Below are 18,151 nucleotides of genomic sequence, written 5' to 3' on the forward strand. Positions count from 1 at the left end.
ACTTTGTTGAACTGGAGAAAACAGACATGATATGTCTATATAATGGTAACTTTTATGAATATGGTATACCTGGGGGCGTTTCATCAATATTTTTGTCCGACAAGTTGTCAGATCTGACAACTTTCCTGGATTCTGATTGGTTGAGAAGCACTGTCACTATAGTAACTGTCGGATAAAACAGGACTTGTCGGATAAAACGTCCGACAAGTCATTTCATGAAACGCTCCCCAGGTCGTGAAAACTACCACTTGTACGTGTAGACGAACATGGTTCCCAAGTTGTAACGACAGTGGATGAATGGATAGGTAGATAGTTATTAGATAGATAGATAGATAATATAGGCAATTTATATTGCGCACATATCCACATTGTTAGGTGGTCAAGGCGCTCCTATATTACCCGGCTAAGCTAGGCGTTCATATATAACGCACACAGCTTTTTAAGGAATTACTTCCTACCGGTACCCATTTACCGCACCTGGGTTGAGTGCAGCACACTGTGGATCAGTTTCTTGCTGAAGGAAATTACGCCATGGCTGGGATTCGAACCCACGACCCTCTGTTTCAAAGTCTGAAGACTAATCCACTGGGCCACAACGCTCCATGTAGATGAATATATCGATGGATGAATTAATCCAATATGAAAGAAAATGAATGAATGAATGTATAACAATGTAAAAAAAAATAATTGAAATGTGAAAATGAAAAAAAGAATAATATCTTCGATTTGATTTTTATCCAGAATCTCCGTCTTTAAAGGACAAAACCATGGAACTTATTAAGAAGCGTCTTGAGGAAAATGGTATCACTTCAGTGCGTTTTGAGCAATCCGATATGTACGGGATCCCACACTGCAGAGCCATTCCAACCAGGCATTTTGAGAAGATGGCAACTAGAGGAATAAACATCTCTATGGGTTACATGGCTTATGATCCCAGGGGGCATGTCTTCCCTAATAGTGGGTATGGCGAGGAAATTCACTACGCTGATTGTCTCGCCTTTCCAGATCTGGATACCTTTCAGATATTGCCTTGGTGTACGAAGACAGCAAGGGTCTTGATCGAAGGTGTCCATGAAGGGGAGAAGGTACCTGTCTATCCAAGGGTTGTAGCCAGGAAGCAGTTAGAAAGGTTGGAGAAACACGGGCTGTCGCTTTGGTCGGCTCACGAACACGAGTTCTTTGTAGTCAAAGAAGGCACCATGGAATCTTTACACGGATATACAAATTCCACAGCAGTTATTCCTATGGCAGCTTACGAACCATTCTTCCAGCAGATACTCAATGACCTGCCTCCGGCTGGTGTCGATATTGAGTGCTACGGGGTTGAAGCTGCTATGGGACAACTGGAAATCACCTACCGCCCGGAGTTCGGGATCAAGGCTGCAGACACTGCTCACACCTACAAGATTGGTATCAAAGAGATTGCTCAGAAGCAAGGACTGGTGGCATCATTTATGACAAAGCCTTTTCCTGAAAGATATAGCTGTTCGGCTCACTACTGTCATTCCCTTTGGGACGTAGCTGGGAAGGTGCCAATGCTTTACGATGCAGGAAGCCCGACTGGATTATCGGAGGTTGGCCAACACTGGGTAGCAGGACTCATTACTCACGCCAGAGCAACAGCTGTGTTGATGGCACCAACGACCAATTGCCTCAAGAGATTCAAACGCTATTCCTTCGCACCCTGGAACGCCACATGGGGTCCGGATAACAGAACCTGCGCCTTTCGCGTTAAAACGAATGGTGGGAGTGGCACATACATCGAAAACCGGCTGGGAGCAAGTGGTTGTAGTCCTTACATTAGCATGGCTGCAACAATTGCTGCTGGATTAGATGGAGTCATCAATAAACTTCCACTTCCAGAAGGGATCGACGGACCAGGTGATGCATACGAGGATGAATATATTCCATCCGGGACACAGAAGCTCCCAGACAACATGGAAGATGCAATTGAAGCCTTGCTGGCCGATGCTGCCATTACTGATGCCCTTGGACCAGAATTCATCAAGTGTTTTGTTGCTTCTAAAAGGCACGATATGAAACTTGAAAAGGAGGCAATATCGAAGGGAACTGTTGAGGAATGGGAAAGGGATTATTTCTTTCACATCATGTAAGAGAAGAAGGGGAAGAGGTATGTACGTCTGTCATCATGGTCATGCCTGTTGATTCAAGTTAGTCTAAGACACCACAGTTTACCCCTCGGAGCCAATCAAATTTGACCATTGATTTGTGTTAGGATCCGAAAAGTGCCAAGTGTTCTTTGGCCGGGATCGAGTTGCCCGAGGGCACCCTTTGAAATGTTACTTTGTTGGAATAAATTTACCATCAACTAATCCATTGAAAGAGGTAATTTAAGACGTCTGGGGATGTACAATACAAACACAACTAGATAGAATATTACTTCTTCAGAAAAAAAGCTATAAGAATAATTTTTCAAACACACTTTAGATTCTTAAAGTAATCTCAAATTAATCTTAAAGTAATATATCTTTTCGGTGCCGGGTAAATATGGCAGAGGTAAAAATGGCAGAGGTAAAAATGGCAGAGGTAATAATGGCAGAGGTAAAAATGGCAAAGGTAAAAATGGCAGAGGTAATAATGGCACAGGTAATAATGGCACAGGTAAAAATGGCAGAGGTTAAAGCGGCAGAGATAAAAAGAGCAGAGGCATAAATGACGAGAGGTAAAAATGGAAGATGTGATAATGGCAGAGGTAAAAATGGCCAAGGTACACTATTAGAAAAAAACAGTAGATTCTACAGAAGAAAAATTAAAAACAGGTTTTACAGAAAAAAAAACAAATAATTTTGTAGATTATAACAGGAGGATTTTCCACAATTTTACAGAACAGATATGTTTTTTTTAATGTGGAAAACGGTTTTATTATGATAAATTTGTAAGGGTACATGCACAAAATACCAATTTTCTGTAATTTTACACAAATGCATGCATGTAGGATTACACAGTGCAGTATAACTACAGGTGTTCTCCAGACTCTGTTGCATTAATTTTTCATTGTTAAGTATCAATTTTCTAACAGTGTAAAAAATGGCGGAGTTGAAAATGGCAAAGGTAAAGATGGCATAGGCAAAAATGAAAGAGATATGGGGTGCTGGTTTGTTAAAAAGCCGAGAAAAAAAAGTTTTCACTCTAAAATCAAAGGGGATTTGGTTAAGGGGGAAAATGACACAAAAATTATTTCAACTATTAGTTGAAATAATTGTTTATTATCTGATTATTATTATTTTTATTGTAATTCTTTTTCTGACCCAAAAGAACTTTACTTAGTAAGTAAAGTTCTTTTGGGTCAGAAAAAGAATTACAATAAAAATAATAATAATCAGATAATAAACAATGTTTTTTCTTCTGTTTGAAAACTAACAGAGATTTGTATCAAATCCCTACATTTTAGCATATACCAACCTTATTACCAAGAGGGTGCTGCTTATGGTGTACAAAATACGCAACAGCACTTCCGCTTCCAAGGGTTATGACCATCAAGCCGTTTTTATCACATTGGATGCAGTGGTAAAGAAGGTTCCGTGTCTTCTTTTATGCAAAGAATCTGAACGAGACGGCCCCGTCGATCGACCCCACATTGGTTTACCAGTCAAAACAAGATTATTATTGATTTTCATAATCAGTTACATATTCAGGGCCAAGAATGAGAACGCATGCTTATTGTCATTCAAATATTTCAAAAGAATAATACAGACGACATTACAAATAAGGACATAATATTTAACCACGATCATTCGTGACAATTTCAACGTCTAAGCTTTTCCCGCTATGTTCTCTATGTTTTTCCCACCCCCTACCCTCTTGATCTCTCCACCTCTCTTATGTCTACTCTTCCTCCTTTTTCACCGGTAAACCTGGAAAACTTTAGATATAAAAAACAACCAGCCAGACAAAAAGTAATGTTATAAAATGATGAATGAGAATAGTGCAGTATCATTTTGCTCCTGATAAATTGAATGAAAAAAAATATCTGTCGTTTGATTTCTTTTTAAAGGTCAAGTCCACCTCAGAAAAAATGTTGATTTGAATCAATAGAGAAAAATCAGACAAGCACAATGCTGAAAATTTCATCAAAATCGGATGTAAAATGAGAAAGTTATGACATTTCAAAGTTTCACTTATTTTCAACAAAATAGTTATATGAACGAGCCAGTTACATCCAAATGAGAGAGTCGATGATGTCACTCACTCACTATTTCTTTTGTTTTTTATTGTTTGAATTATACAATATTTCAATTTTTACGAATTTGACGATTAGGACCTCCTTGCCTGAAGCACAAAATGTTAAAATAATGGAATTCCACTGGCACGTGTTCAGGAAGGAATGAAACTTCATTTCACATGACAATGATGAGAAAATAAAAATATTTCATATTTCACATAATAAAATACAAAAGAAATAGTGAGTGAGTGATGTCAAAACTCTCTCATTTGGATGTAACTGGCTCGTTCATATAACTATTTTGTAGAAAATAAGCGAAACTTTGAAATGCCAAAACTTCCTTGTTTTACATCCGATTTTTATGAAATTTTCAGTGTTATGCTTGTTGATTTTTTCTCTTTTATTCAAATAAAGTTTTTGTTGGGGTGGACTTGTCCTTTAAAAAGCCTTCACGGTGCATCTTCAACGACTTCGTAAATAGCATTGTTCGGCCGATAAAGGCATAATGATATGATGAAATGCCTAACCGTGACATGCATTTCTAATTTAATCTATGTACATGCGGGGGATTTTTGACAATTCATTGCATGGGGGTTTACGGCTGGCTATATTCCTAGAGCTGTCATTTTTACCTCTGCCATTTTTATTACCTCTGCCATTTTACCTCTGCCATTATTACCTCTGCCATTTTGACCTCTGCCATTTTGACCTCTGCCATTATTACCTCTGCCATTTTTACCTGTGCCATTATTACCTCTGCCATTATTACCTCTGCCATTTTTATCTCTGCCATTATTACCTCTGCCATTTTACCTCTGCCATTTTTACACAGAGCCATTTTTATGTTCAAATTAAGCAAGGACGATCTCCCCGCCACTTTCTCTAATATGTTCCGTAAAATGTATCCATACACTGCTTCCCAAGAAGGAAACGACAATGTTATCATCTTCCTTTAACAATAACTTTATTTGCCAAAAAACTCATTTGTCTATTCTTCTCCGGGCCTGCCTACTGGAACTCTCTGCCTCAAGATTTCAAAGAATCTCTTAATGTAAATATTTTTAAATGCAAACTTAAAAACATGTTAATTCTGCAATATTCGTTGCAAATAGGTCAAGCTGAATAATTTAATCATACTCGACTGTTTTTTATATGCGCTCATATTGTATACATATAATCATGTATATTATTTGTTTTATATTTTTTCTCCTTAAAATTGCAATTAGCCAAAGTACCTGCAGCTGCCTGCCTTCTTTCTTTCTACTTAATGTACCGCACTCCTCTGTCCCTCGATCCTGTCGTCTCCCCACATGATCCATCAGTTACGTCTTTGTCAAGTGCACAAAAATTGTTTGTATTTATTTCCAAACAAAATTATTATTACAACTCAATATTTATTTGTTGTAATTTTGTAATGTAACTAAGATAGGGCTGCCTTTTGTACAAGCTTTTTTTCGGCAAGTCCCTCCGTTTTACTTTTAATTACAAATGTCATTTGAGATAACTTTATTTACTGAATTGTGTTACTTAAATCTATGATTATGTTTATTTATTTCAAATATTTAAAAGAAGGGTAGCCAAATCAGCAACAAGCTGGTTTTCAATTTTCATTGGGGCCCTTCGTAAACAAACACAAATATAAAACATGGTGACACATTTGAATATAAACAAAGAATAGAGCATTAATACTAATATTGAAAAATCTAAAAAATTGAATAATGAAATAATCATAATTAACTATGGAAAATAACAAAATAGATAAAATATGATACTGTACAAATGTTACCTAAAAGTAAACGAAAATTATATATACACATGAAAAAGATAAGATACGTACAAAATGACGAGAAAGAATAAAATAGATTCCACGATTTGTCCATATTACATATCAATTTTTCCCCCATTTTTCCATTTCCCGTTTAAACTGTTTGTATATGAATCGTAGGTGTTCGGGTAGTTTATTCCAATGTAATGGGCCTGTGACAAAAAATGATTTCTGATAAAAGGTTGTACGATCATATGGCACCCTGATTATCATCTTATTTGTGTTTCTAGTTGTTCGAGAGGATACTTCTTTTATATAAATAAACTTATCACAAAGTACCTGAGGAGCAGCTTCGTGTAAACATTTATGATCCATTAAGCAAGATGCTCTAAAATACATTGTGTATTTTTGGCCAAGATATTTTTTTAAAAATTTGTTCAGATGGAGTTTCCCAAGAGAAATTAGACACAATGTATGCCGCCCTCTTATGTTATCTCTCTAACTTACTGTGATTAATTTCAGATCTTCCCGACCAGCAGACGATACAGCAATACATTACATGAGGCATTACAAAAGCCCAATACAGCTTATTCAATTGTGCTTTATTAAAATACTGTTTACAGCGACGAATAATTCCTAGTTTTTGTTTCACAATCAAAACTATACTCTCAACATGTTTTTTTAAGTCGAGATTGTTATCTATGATAACTACTAAACATTTATATTCATTTACACATTCCAATTGACATGCATTTAACACTATCGATAGCATAGGCCTATTGCTGTCTAGTGATCTTAAAGTTTGTTCAGTGCTAATGGATATATGGGAGAAATGACAACATGAAGTGAAGCCAGGGGAGCATTTAATACAATAAACAGTGTTTATTACTGACAACTGTTATAAGCTACTGAAATCATTACATCTGATTGGCTCAGAGAAAATAGGTCTGTGAAAAATAACCAACAAGGTGCTCCATGTGACAGTATCCCCAAGTGACCTTTCATTAGTTTCAAAGTTAAATTTAAACACTCAACTTTCATGGGGGAAATCAACATCATTCAGGGGCATGTCTTGCAAAGAGCTGTGATTGATCAAATCAAACAAAATCATGGAAAACAGCAATAGCAACTTCTGAAATGCATATGTCTGTTAAAAGTGTTATCTAAATACGATGTTTAGCATTTATAGTATAAGCATGCATCATTGTCTTTGCTAGCGTGTTCCATTTTGTTAATGTTTGGTCGTTGTAAAAATTTTCTGTATGAAAGATTATGACATTACTAGATTTCCATAGTTAGCAGTTGATTTGATCAATTACAACTCTTCGTCAGATGGGCCCTGGTGTTTACCCAGTAACAGGTGTTGTCCACCACCCAGATCGGAATCAATGGCCCGTATTCTGAAGTCGGGTTTAACTTAAACTCAGGTTTAAAGTTTTGGTTTAAGTATGGATAGCCAATTGTTGCATAAATCACTAACAGTATAGAGATATTATAATTCAGCTCATTTGGCTCTCAAATCATTTATAGTTGTCTAGACAGTATAAGTAGATGATTGTCTTCACCATCGATGAATCAGGAAAGAGCACGGTAAACATAAGAAACATACAGCTTAATAATTTTTTTACACTTTTGGCTTCCCATAATTTTAGCACAGAGTTAGAACATGGTCTAAATTAAACCTGACTTCAGAATACGGGCCAATGATACATGTCTCTACATTGGACAAGAGCTCAATTTCTAACCACAGGGTAACTGTTGTATGAGCACATTCGTGATATTGGGACAACATCACCTTAAGAGCAGTTTTGTGAAAGGGGCCCTTAGATCATGTAGATAGTTAAAATATTAATACAGGATATGTATTGTTCTACAAAATATCTTTCTATGTATTGTTCTCCAATTTAGTATAACAGTAGGGCACTTCCATAAAATCAACCTTTTTGTATGTCCGACCCCCATTTTTCTCAAGTTTTACTTTACTTCATAAACTGACCAAGTCATGATCATTTGAGAGCTTTGCAGACTGTCAAAAGAACTAGAAATCAGAGACAGAAAATTTCGTGAAGGTACATGGGGTCGGACGTGCATATTTTATGGAATTGCCAAGCATAAACATGTCCAAGTCATATTATATTATTTGTTTTCGTCTTGCTCAAACTACAAATCTGAATTTCACTTTGATTTTAATCAATTTTGGATTAACAGATAATGTATTGCACTATGTTATTAATTAAGCCCCGAAATGTCCGTGTTTTTATTGTTGATTCTACTGTTTTTATCCCAGTATGTGTATGATAATTGTCTTTTTGTTGTGATATTCCAAATAAAACACGATTTTTTATCAGACCTCGTTAATCTGAATAAAAGTGATTTTACATTCGTACTTTAAATATTGGAGGAGTGACATTGCATGGAATCCAGGTTTTTATATTCCCCCCCACTCATTATTACCCCTTACAATCTTTTTTTTTTTTGCATCATAGATATTTTGTGAGATTTCTACAGAGCTGCCTGTTTGAATATAAATTTTCCCTTACAGAAACAAAATATTTTGAGCAAGATTACCGGGTGGAAACATTTCTACACCCAGTGACTAAGTTCGTCAACCCATGGACCTACAAAAAATAAATTTAGGAGTAAAACGCAAAAGGGGAAGAAGAGAAGGGAAATGAGATGAGAAGGAAATGAAAGGAGAGAGAGAGATAGGAAAGTAAAGAGGAAATAAAAGAACAAGGGAGTGGAAACGATGGGAGAAGTGAAAGAAAATTGAAAGGGGAGATAAAGGAAGGAAAGGGGAAAAAGTAAACGAGGAACGGCGATACTTAAAGGTCAAGTCCAACCTAGAAAAATGTGTATTCGAATAGAGAAAAATCAACTAGCATAACGCTGAAAATTTCATCAAAATCGGATGTAAAATCAACAAAAGGTTATGACATTTTAAAGTTTTGCTTATTTTTAACAAAACAGTGATATGCACAATTTAGTGTTATGCAAATGAGTCAGTCGATGATGTCCATCACTCACCATTTCTTTTTTAATTGTTTGAATTATACAATATTTCCTTTTTTACAGACTAGACAATAAGGACCAAGATGACTGAACCATATAGTATTAAAAATGCTTATTCCACATGTTCAAGCAGGAATTAATCGTTTCACTTGACAATAAGGAGAACATTAGAATATTTCATACAATAAAATACAAAAGAAATAGTGAGTGGATGACATCATCAGTATAATCATTTGCACACCCACCAGAATGTACATTTAACTGTTTTGTGAAATTAAACGAAACTTTTTTTTTCTTTTAAACTTTTTATTGATCAAACAATCGGTATGTACAACAATAATCATGATATCAATCACATTTACAATGGTATAGGATACACTCACAAACAAAACGATACAAAAACATACATCACAGTTGTACATGAAAAGTGGGTAACAAATAACATTATCTGTATATCAATGGTATAATTAAAAGATTTTTTCAACAGGGGTCCATTTTTTATAGTGCAATCCTTCAATATGCCTCTGTTTTGCAATGTTAAGTTCAATCAGTTTAATATTAGAAATAAAAGATATTAGCCCTCTTATACATGGTTGTGTGTTTTTACACTTTTCTACGTAAACATATCTTTTGAACATTAGTACCAAATGGTTTAGTAGCATTTTGTGGGGGCCTTTCCAGTCCATAATGAATCCAAATATCATTCTTTTCTTAGTAAAATCTTCAAACTTAGTATTAAAGCTCTTGCCAATCTTATAGATAAATTCCCGTCGAAGATTATAGATAACATCACAGTCATTAAACAAATGAACAGGTGTCTCTAAATTTGAGTGACAGAACGTGCAAGTTTCTGAGTCGACCACTTTCATCTTAAACAATCTATGATTAGTATACAGTATATTATGAATTAATTTGAATTGAAAAACTCTCATTTTGCTTCTATTGTGCATTTGAACGGAAGGGTGTAGATTTGAGACCAGTCATCATCTTGAATATTAAAGGTTGTAGAAAATAATTGTTCACTAACTGGTCTGGTTATCAACCCAGATAAAAGGTTCTTGTAAATTGCTTTGGATTTCACATTACATAATGCAGAAGTCACTTTTTCTTGTTGTAACTGATATTCATTATTTTTATCCCAAAACATTTGTAATATTAGGGGATGGAATTCACATTTCCATTCTTTCTTCACTGACTCGATTATTGCCATGTATTGTAGAAAATAATTATTTTTAACACCTTTTCCATTCCAATACTCAAAATGTAAAAAATTTCCATCACTGTTAAATAATTGATAAATATTAGATAGCCCTGCTTCATGAAGGGCACTGCAGTACATTGACTTGTTATTTATCAATATGCATTTGTTATTCCATACACCTTGTCTCAGTATGCTAACCTGGCTTGTATCATTAGTAACCAAGTCCAAATAGATATCCGTCTTTAACCACGCTTTTAATAAAGCAATATAAAATGGAGGGATATCCTTAGTTTTTGGTAGTTTCTCCATTGCATAATTACTGACAAATATAAATTTTCCACCATATGACTTTACAAAATATTCACACAAGGTTATCCAACTATGATTTGATCTAAAGAAATATCGCTGGACCCATTTCACTAGCTGAGTGTTGATCATACATTGAATGTTTGGGAATTTTAGTCCCCCTTCTGCATAATCAGCAAACATAGTAGTACGTGCGATTTTATCTGGGCCATTCCACAAAAATGAAAACATGAGCTTCTCAACTTCTTTAACAAAAGCAATGGGTAATGAGATGTTGGATAAAAATAAATCACTTTGGACATTATAAAAGTTTTCAATATCTGTGTTTTGCCAATCAAGGTAAGTCCTCTGTTTTTCCATTTATTTAGTACAATTCTCATCTCTTTAACTCTGGTTTCAAAATTCCTTTTCCTTGCTTCTTCTGTATCATATGAAAAGAAGATGCCTAAAACTTTAATTCCTTTCTCTGGCCATAAGATAACACTGTCCTTTTCACCTAGATGACGATTCTTACCAATCCACATGCCTTCAGTTTTTGATTTATTGATACATAAACCAGATATTTTAGAAAATTCCTCAAACTCTAAAAATACATGTTGTAGGGAGTGACGGTCTTTACAGAAACATGTTATGTCATCTGCATAAGCAGTATATTTTATTACCTTTCCTTCCACTTCAAAACCCTTTATACTGTCATTATTTCTAACTCTATTCAAATAAACCTCTAATCCCAAAATAAATAATAAGGGCGCAAGAGGGTCCCCTTGTCTTACTCCTCTACTTACTTTGAAATAGCCTGTAGTAAATCCATTTACGAGAACATAGCCTGTAGTAAATCCATTTACGAGAACATAGCTAATAATCGAAGGCCCAAAATTATAAGCTTCCAGACATTGAAAAATAAATGAGTGGCTTAATGAGTCAAATGCCTTGGTAAGATCTAACGCCATAATTATGCCTTGAAAGTCTTCATTTTCTGCATAAAACATTAAGTCTGATATTAATCGAATTCCTTCACCAATGTTTCTACCTTTTATAAATGCTGTCTGTTGACAGTTAATCAGGTTTCCTATTACTTTAGAAATTCTTTTGGCTAAGCATTTGGAAAGGATTTTTGCATCAACATTTATCAAAGTAATTGGTCTCCAGTTACTCAATAAGGATCTTTCTTTATTGGGCTTTGGGATCAATTTTATCACCCCTTGTCTTTGTGAAACTGACATAGACTGGTCTTTGTAAGCTGCATTGAAAGAGTCTATCATATATTTTGAGACCAGGGGCCAGAATGTTTCATAAAACTCCACTGTTAGGCCATCATTTCCCGGTGTTTTATTTTTAGCCATTTTAACCAGTTCTTCTTTTGCTTCATTACATGAGATTAAACCTTCACATGAAACCTTTTCTGATTCTGTTATATTCTCCAGATTACTATGTCAAATATAATTGTTAGAGATCTCTTCATCTACTATATCTCTGTTTTTAAAAAAATCAGTGAAATATTCCTTGATAAATCTTTGAATGTCTGGTTGTTTTCTGAAAGTCCCTTCATTCGTATCTAATACATCAATATAGTATCCCGTAATTAGTAACCATCTGGAATAAAATTATTGGAAATGGTTTTTTGACTGATTTGAGTAGGTATGGGTGTCAACATTTACCAAAAAAAAGTTAGGAGGAATACGGGTTGGGGAAAGTGCTTTTTTTCAAGGTCAAAGGTCAATGACCTTTTCATATATACTGTATAATGGTATCTCTGAGATGGAAAGGGGCAGGTTGGTGATAATGGTGTCAAAATACGCAAATTCTTACCAGAATATCAAATAAAATAAAATTAAGTACCTAGAATGCACATTAAAAAAAACTTTCAAGGTCAAAGCCTTTCAAAGGTCAATGACCTTTTTAACATTATGTACCATATACGGTACAATGGTATCTCTGAGATGAAAAGGCGCAGGTTGGTGATCTTGGTGTCAAAATGCACAGATTCTTACAAGAAGAGAAAATAAAATAAAATCAAGTGCATACAATGCTCATTCACCAATGAAATTCAAGGCCAAAGCATTTCAAAGGTCATTGACCTTTTTTACATGATATACCATCATACAGTATAATGGTATCTCTGAGATGAAAAGGCGCAGGTTGGTGATCTTGGTGTCAAAATGGACAGATTCTTACAAGAAGATCAAATGAAATAAAATCAAGTACATTTAATGTTCATTCACCAATGCAATTCAAGGTCAAAGCGTTTCAAAGGTCAATTACCTTTTTTACATTATATACCATATACGGTACAATGATATCTTTGAGATGAAACTACGCGGGTTAGTGATCTTGGTGTAAAAATGCACAGATTCTTACAAGAAGAGAAAATGAAATAAAATCAAGTGCATACAATGCTCATTCACCAATGAAATTCAAGGCCAAAGCATTTCAAAGGTCATTGACCTTTTTTACATGATATACCATCATACAGTATAATGGTATCTCTGAGATGAAAAGGCGCAGGTTGGTGATCTTGGTGTCAAAATGGACAGATTCTTACAAGAAGATCAAATGAAATAAAATCAAGTACATTTAATGTTCATTCACCAATGCAATTCAAGGTCAAAGCGTTTCAAAGGTCAATTACCTTTTTTACATTATATACCATATACGGTACAATGATATCTCTGAGATGAAAATGCGCGGGTTAGTGATCTTGGTGTCAAAATGCAGAGATTCTTACAGAAAGATTTTTTTAAATGAAATTAAGTACACAGAATGCATATTAATCCATAAAGTTGAAGGTCAAAGGTCAATGACCTTAATAGGCTATATATCGTATAATGGTATCTCTGAGATAAAACGCATGTTGGTGATTTTGGTGTCAAAAAGCAATTTTTGCAAGAAGATAAAAAGGCACAAAATAATAATAAAGAATTATCCTTCGCCTTTAAAATCCAAAGTCAAAGGTCAAAAGTTAATAAATATTCATATATCCATGCAAGATTCCCCCCCCCAAGAAATTAATCCATCATATTCACATTTTATTTGTGAATAGTAGAAAGAAAGATAGCTATTTGTAATGAAAACTTGCTTGTTTAATAATTTTTACTCTGAAATAAGGATAAATAATGGCCATGAAAAATATATTTAGGGGTTATAGGTCAATCAACTTTGTCAATAATGACAGGGCATTTAAGTAAATAGGTCGATAACTTGACTGTGGCATGTAGATATATAGTGATTCTGATGGGAAAAAGACTGACCTGCTTGGAAAATTAACAGAAATTTAATAGCTGATTCCTTGACCAATGATGATGTCAAAATACAAGTTCGAGATGAAATTGAGATCAAATAGAACTTTTTAATATATTTTGTAGTAATGCATTGCCAAAAGTGTAAAAAAAAAACATGTTTGATATAATTTGAAATGGTGAAGTTTTCTAAAGTAGCAGCATTTAGATATGCATTTTATAAATCTAAATCAAGGTACTAATTTCTCTGTAGCAATAGGTCACTATTATACCTTGAAATGGTAGAATAAATTCTATAAACTATAACTTAATCTGTAAATAGAGAGATAGGCCTAACCCTAATGGCATGCATCATCCAAAAACATTTTCATATAGCCAGGGACAATGATGAAGAATTATAATAAGGCAATCATTATAGCTGCAGCTTTGGTCATAGTAAATGAAGTTAAGTGTCTCAATTTCGGCAAAGAGTAATCAAACTCTTGAAAACCTTCTGAGATTTTCAGGACTTTGATCTGGCCCATTCAATGAAAGCCTTATGTTCTGTCAAGGGATATCAGACCAGGATCTATATTACTGATACGTTGCACAGCTTGATCCTCAAGAACTGGAAGTGCTGTAGGAGTATTGTTTATAGGTCGACGGATGTCTACTTGTAAGCTATTATCTCCTTTTGAATTTTATTATTATATGCCTAATTTGTGCATGGTAACAATCAGTTGTTCTGGACCAAATACATGATCCTTGTACAAATTGATACCTAGTAGAAATAGCATCGTGGGTGACGTACGGCAGCTAGAGAGCAGATATGAAGTTTTGTCTTGCAGCATTATCATTATAGCATCTCAAGAGATTCTGGCAGCTCGCAATGAGAGGTAATTAATAATAATACGGGAATTCATCTTTGTTGAAGTTGAGATACATGCTATTTACTATGAAAAATTGCAGTTCTAAGTATGGCCTTCATTTCATCTTCATCGTCATCCCTCTGCTGATTGGAAATGCTCTCAGATGATGCTAGCTGCAACATGAGAGTTAGACCTATCCTATTCATAAGATTAAGCTAATAGTTTATAGTATTTATTATAGCATTGAGGTGAGTGGAATATCGCTGGAGAGAAAAAGACACGACCACCTTGATTTAGATATTATGATGCATTAAATGCTGCTACTTAAGATAAATATCATTTCAAATTATATACTCGATTTCATTTATTTTTGTTCATTGTTTTTGGCAATGCGTAACAGTATATGAAGAAGCGTTATTTGGTTATCAACTTTTTTTACTTAATTTTCACTGATATTTTGGAAAGAGTTCATTGACCTCTGACCCCTAAAAACATTCTCCATGACCTTCATTACTTCAGACTGAATTTATGAAACCTCCATGTTTTCATTACAAATTAGCCATCTTTATTTACATTATCACAAATAAATTAGAATAAATGTTTGTTATTTTTATGTCATACAGATATATATAATATTTCATTTGATCTTGGAATTCAAGGTTGAAACTTATTTCTTTATACTGATTTTGGTGTTGTTTAATCTACATGTACAATATTAATCTTTGCATTTTGGCACCAAGATCACCAACCTGTGGTGTTTTATCTCAGAGATACCATTATATAATATGGTATATAATGTATAAAAGGTCATTGACCTTTGGCCTTAAATTTTATGGGTGAATGTACATTCTAGATACTTATTTTTTTTCTTCATTTGATCTTCTGGTAAGAATCAGTGCATTTTGACACCATTATCACCAACCTGCGCCTTTCCATCTCAGAGATACCATTATACAATATGGTATAGAGATACCATTATACAATATGGTATATAATGTAAAAAGGTCATTGACCTTTGAAAGGCTTTGACCTTGAATTTTATCGGTGAATGTGCATTCTAGGTACTTAATTTTATTTTATTTGATATTCTGGTAAGAATTTGTGTATTTTGACACCATTATCACCAACCTGCGCCTTTCCATCTCAGAGATACCATTATACAGTACATATGAAAAGGTCATTGACCTTTGACCCTGAAAAAAAGCACTTTCCCCAACCCGCATTCCTCCTAACTTTTTTTTGGTAAATGTTGACACCCATACCTACTCAAATCAGTTGAAAAACCATTTCCAATAATTTTATTCCAGATTGGTTACTTTGGGGTCTAATTTAGGGATACTAATAGATGTATTTGCAGCCTGGCTTTTCTCCAATGAAAGAAAATATTTGTTGCTTTTTTCCCCCTTCTCATACCAATTGCATCTCGATCTCAAAATTGCCCCTTCTGCAAAATAATCATACAATTTATGTAATTCCTCTTCAATGTATTTCTTTCTATCTACAACTTCTTCATCTAAGCCATTTCCTTCCATTTCAATACTTTCACATATATTTTTCAATTCCTCCTCTAGTTCTTGTCTTTGTTTTTCCTTTTCACCTTTTTTCTTCTTTGAGTATGGGATGGTAAATTTTCTAATTCTGTATTTCAGCCAATCCCACAACATTTTCTTATCATGTTTTTGTTCACATTCATCAACCCAAGATGGGAGGCTGTCACTGAGAGCTGTAACAAATTCCTCATTCCTTAGTAAGCTGTTGTTAAATTTCCAATATGAGGGTCCCATTTTTTGTTTTTCAATATGGAGTTGCAAGGTAACATAATCATGATCAGATAAGACACATGGGTACATATCATTTTCTACGACAACAGACCGCAGTCTTGACTGAATATATGGATTAAGTCTCCTCCATGTAAACCTCTTTGTTGTTTGGTTTCTTGTTCTCCAAATATCAATAAGACAAAAGCATTCTTTCAGTTTTTCTATTGTTGTACATGAACGTTTCCACACTGTTCTCATACTACCACCTTCTCTATCCATATCCAAGTCCTGTATAAAGTTAAAGTCTCCTCCTATTATGCATTTGTGTCCTTCATCATTAAATTCTTGTAATTTCAAATAAAGATCAGTAAAATATTCCACATGTTCCTTTTCATTATTGGGTGCATATACATTAACAATGATATATATTTCCTTTCGTACTTCAACTTTGATGCATAAAAAGCGACCTACTTTATCTTTAATCGAGTCGAGAAGTTTAATATCTGGTGTTCTCCTCAAAATCATACAAACTCCTCTGCTCATTGATGTACCATGACTAAATATTATGTCTGATCTAATTTGATTCCTCCACCATATCTCATCCTTTTCTGTGGAATGTGTTTCTTGTAGCAAAATTATGTCCTTTTTTAATTTCGATAAGAAATTGAAGTATCGTTTTCTAGTCTTGAAATCCCCTAATCCATTTACATTATGCGTCATTAATTTTAAATCCATTGTTTGAAAAAATCAGACGATGGTCCCACTAAAAAACACAAACAATTACAATATAACGGCAAACAAAAAAACAGAATGATTGCGGCTTTCCAACCACTTGCTTCATGCTTGGAGTGACGCTTTGCGTGGTGAACAAAATGATCTTATAAGCCTATATGCTTATCAGCATTTGTCTTTAAATAGGATTCACTATATTAGAACTTTCATTGCTTCTTTTTTTCCCTTGCTTTTTTTTCCACCAATGTTGTGAAAATTTTTACTGTCAATGCCGAATCTGTCAATGCATTCTCAGTCTTGTTTATACTCTTCTTCCTTCTGTGTTTGTTTGTCCCGATAAAACAGCCTAGCCGGATACTTGAAGTAGGCCTTTCCATGCTCTTTCTTCAGCTTCTGTCGGGTATGCGACATCTTCTTTCGCTGGTCTCTTATCTCCTTCGGCAGCATTTCATCAATGAATATGGGGTTCCCCTTCCCCTCGTAGACGAATGGCTTGTCTTTTAGTAGTTTTCGAGCACTTGCAAGTACAGAGCTTCTTGTGGTATACCTATTGAATGCCACCATAATCGGGCGGGGAGCCCCTCTTTCAGATCGCTGACCTGAACGGTGTGCCCTCTCTATGCATAAATCCTGCCCTCGTAGATCCAAATGAGACTCTCCAAAGGCCTGAATCAGCTTCTAACAATTGCCTTTCTCACAGCCTTCTGGAAAGCCAAAGAATACAGCAGTGCATCTCATTTCTCTGGCTGCAAGATCAACAAATTGACCCTTCATTCTTGCATTCTCTTTCTCAAGCTCTCTAACTCTGTCCTTCATTTCCTTCAGCTCAAAATCAGTGTGTTGTTCCTTTTCTTTCACTTTGTCAATGTCTTTTCTATTTTCATTAATTTTCTGAAGGGCCAGATCTAAGTTCACATTCATCTTGTCAACTTTATTATTGGTACAATCTACTTTGGTGATGATCGTAAGAAGCATTTCTTTCATATCATTCGGGTTACCTGCCTCGCTGTCGTGCCCGTTCGTTCGACGTTTTCTCTCAACATGTCCATCCTCCGGCGGAGCGCCGGACTCTCTCCCGGTCCGCGCCTCAGGCTCGGCTCCTCGCGGG

General features: G+C 34.9%; 1 protein-coding gene across 1 annotated transcript; it reads left to right on the forward strand.

The window, feature by feature from the left end:
- The first annotated feature begins 746 nt into the window (after positions 1 to 746).
- On the forward strand, positions 747 to 2,730 carry LOC121428451 (lengsin-like). The gene has a single exon (XM_041625062.1). It carries the CDS (start codon positions 768 to 770, stop codon positions 2,112 to 2,114), a length of 1,347 nt encoding a protein of 448 aa, XP_041480996.1. The 5' UTR covers positions 747 to 767; the 3' UTR covers positions 2,115 to 2,730.
- The last annotated feature ends 15,421 nt before the right edge of the window (positions 2,731 to 18,151 follow it).

Source organism: Lytechinus variegatus, chromosome 15 (assembly GCF_018143015.1).
Source record: "Lytechinus variegatus isolate NC3 chromosome 15, Lvar_3.0, whole genome shotgun sequence".
In the NCBI taxonomy this organism is placed as follows: Eukaryota; Metazoa; Echinodermata; class Echinoidea; order Temnopleuroida; family Toxopneustidae; genus Lytechinus; species Lytechinus variegatus.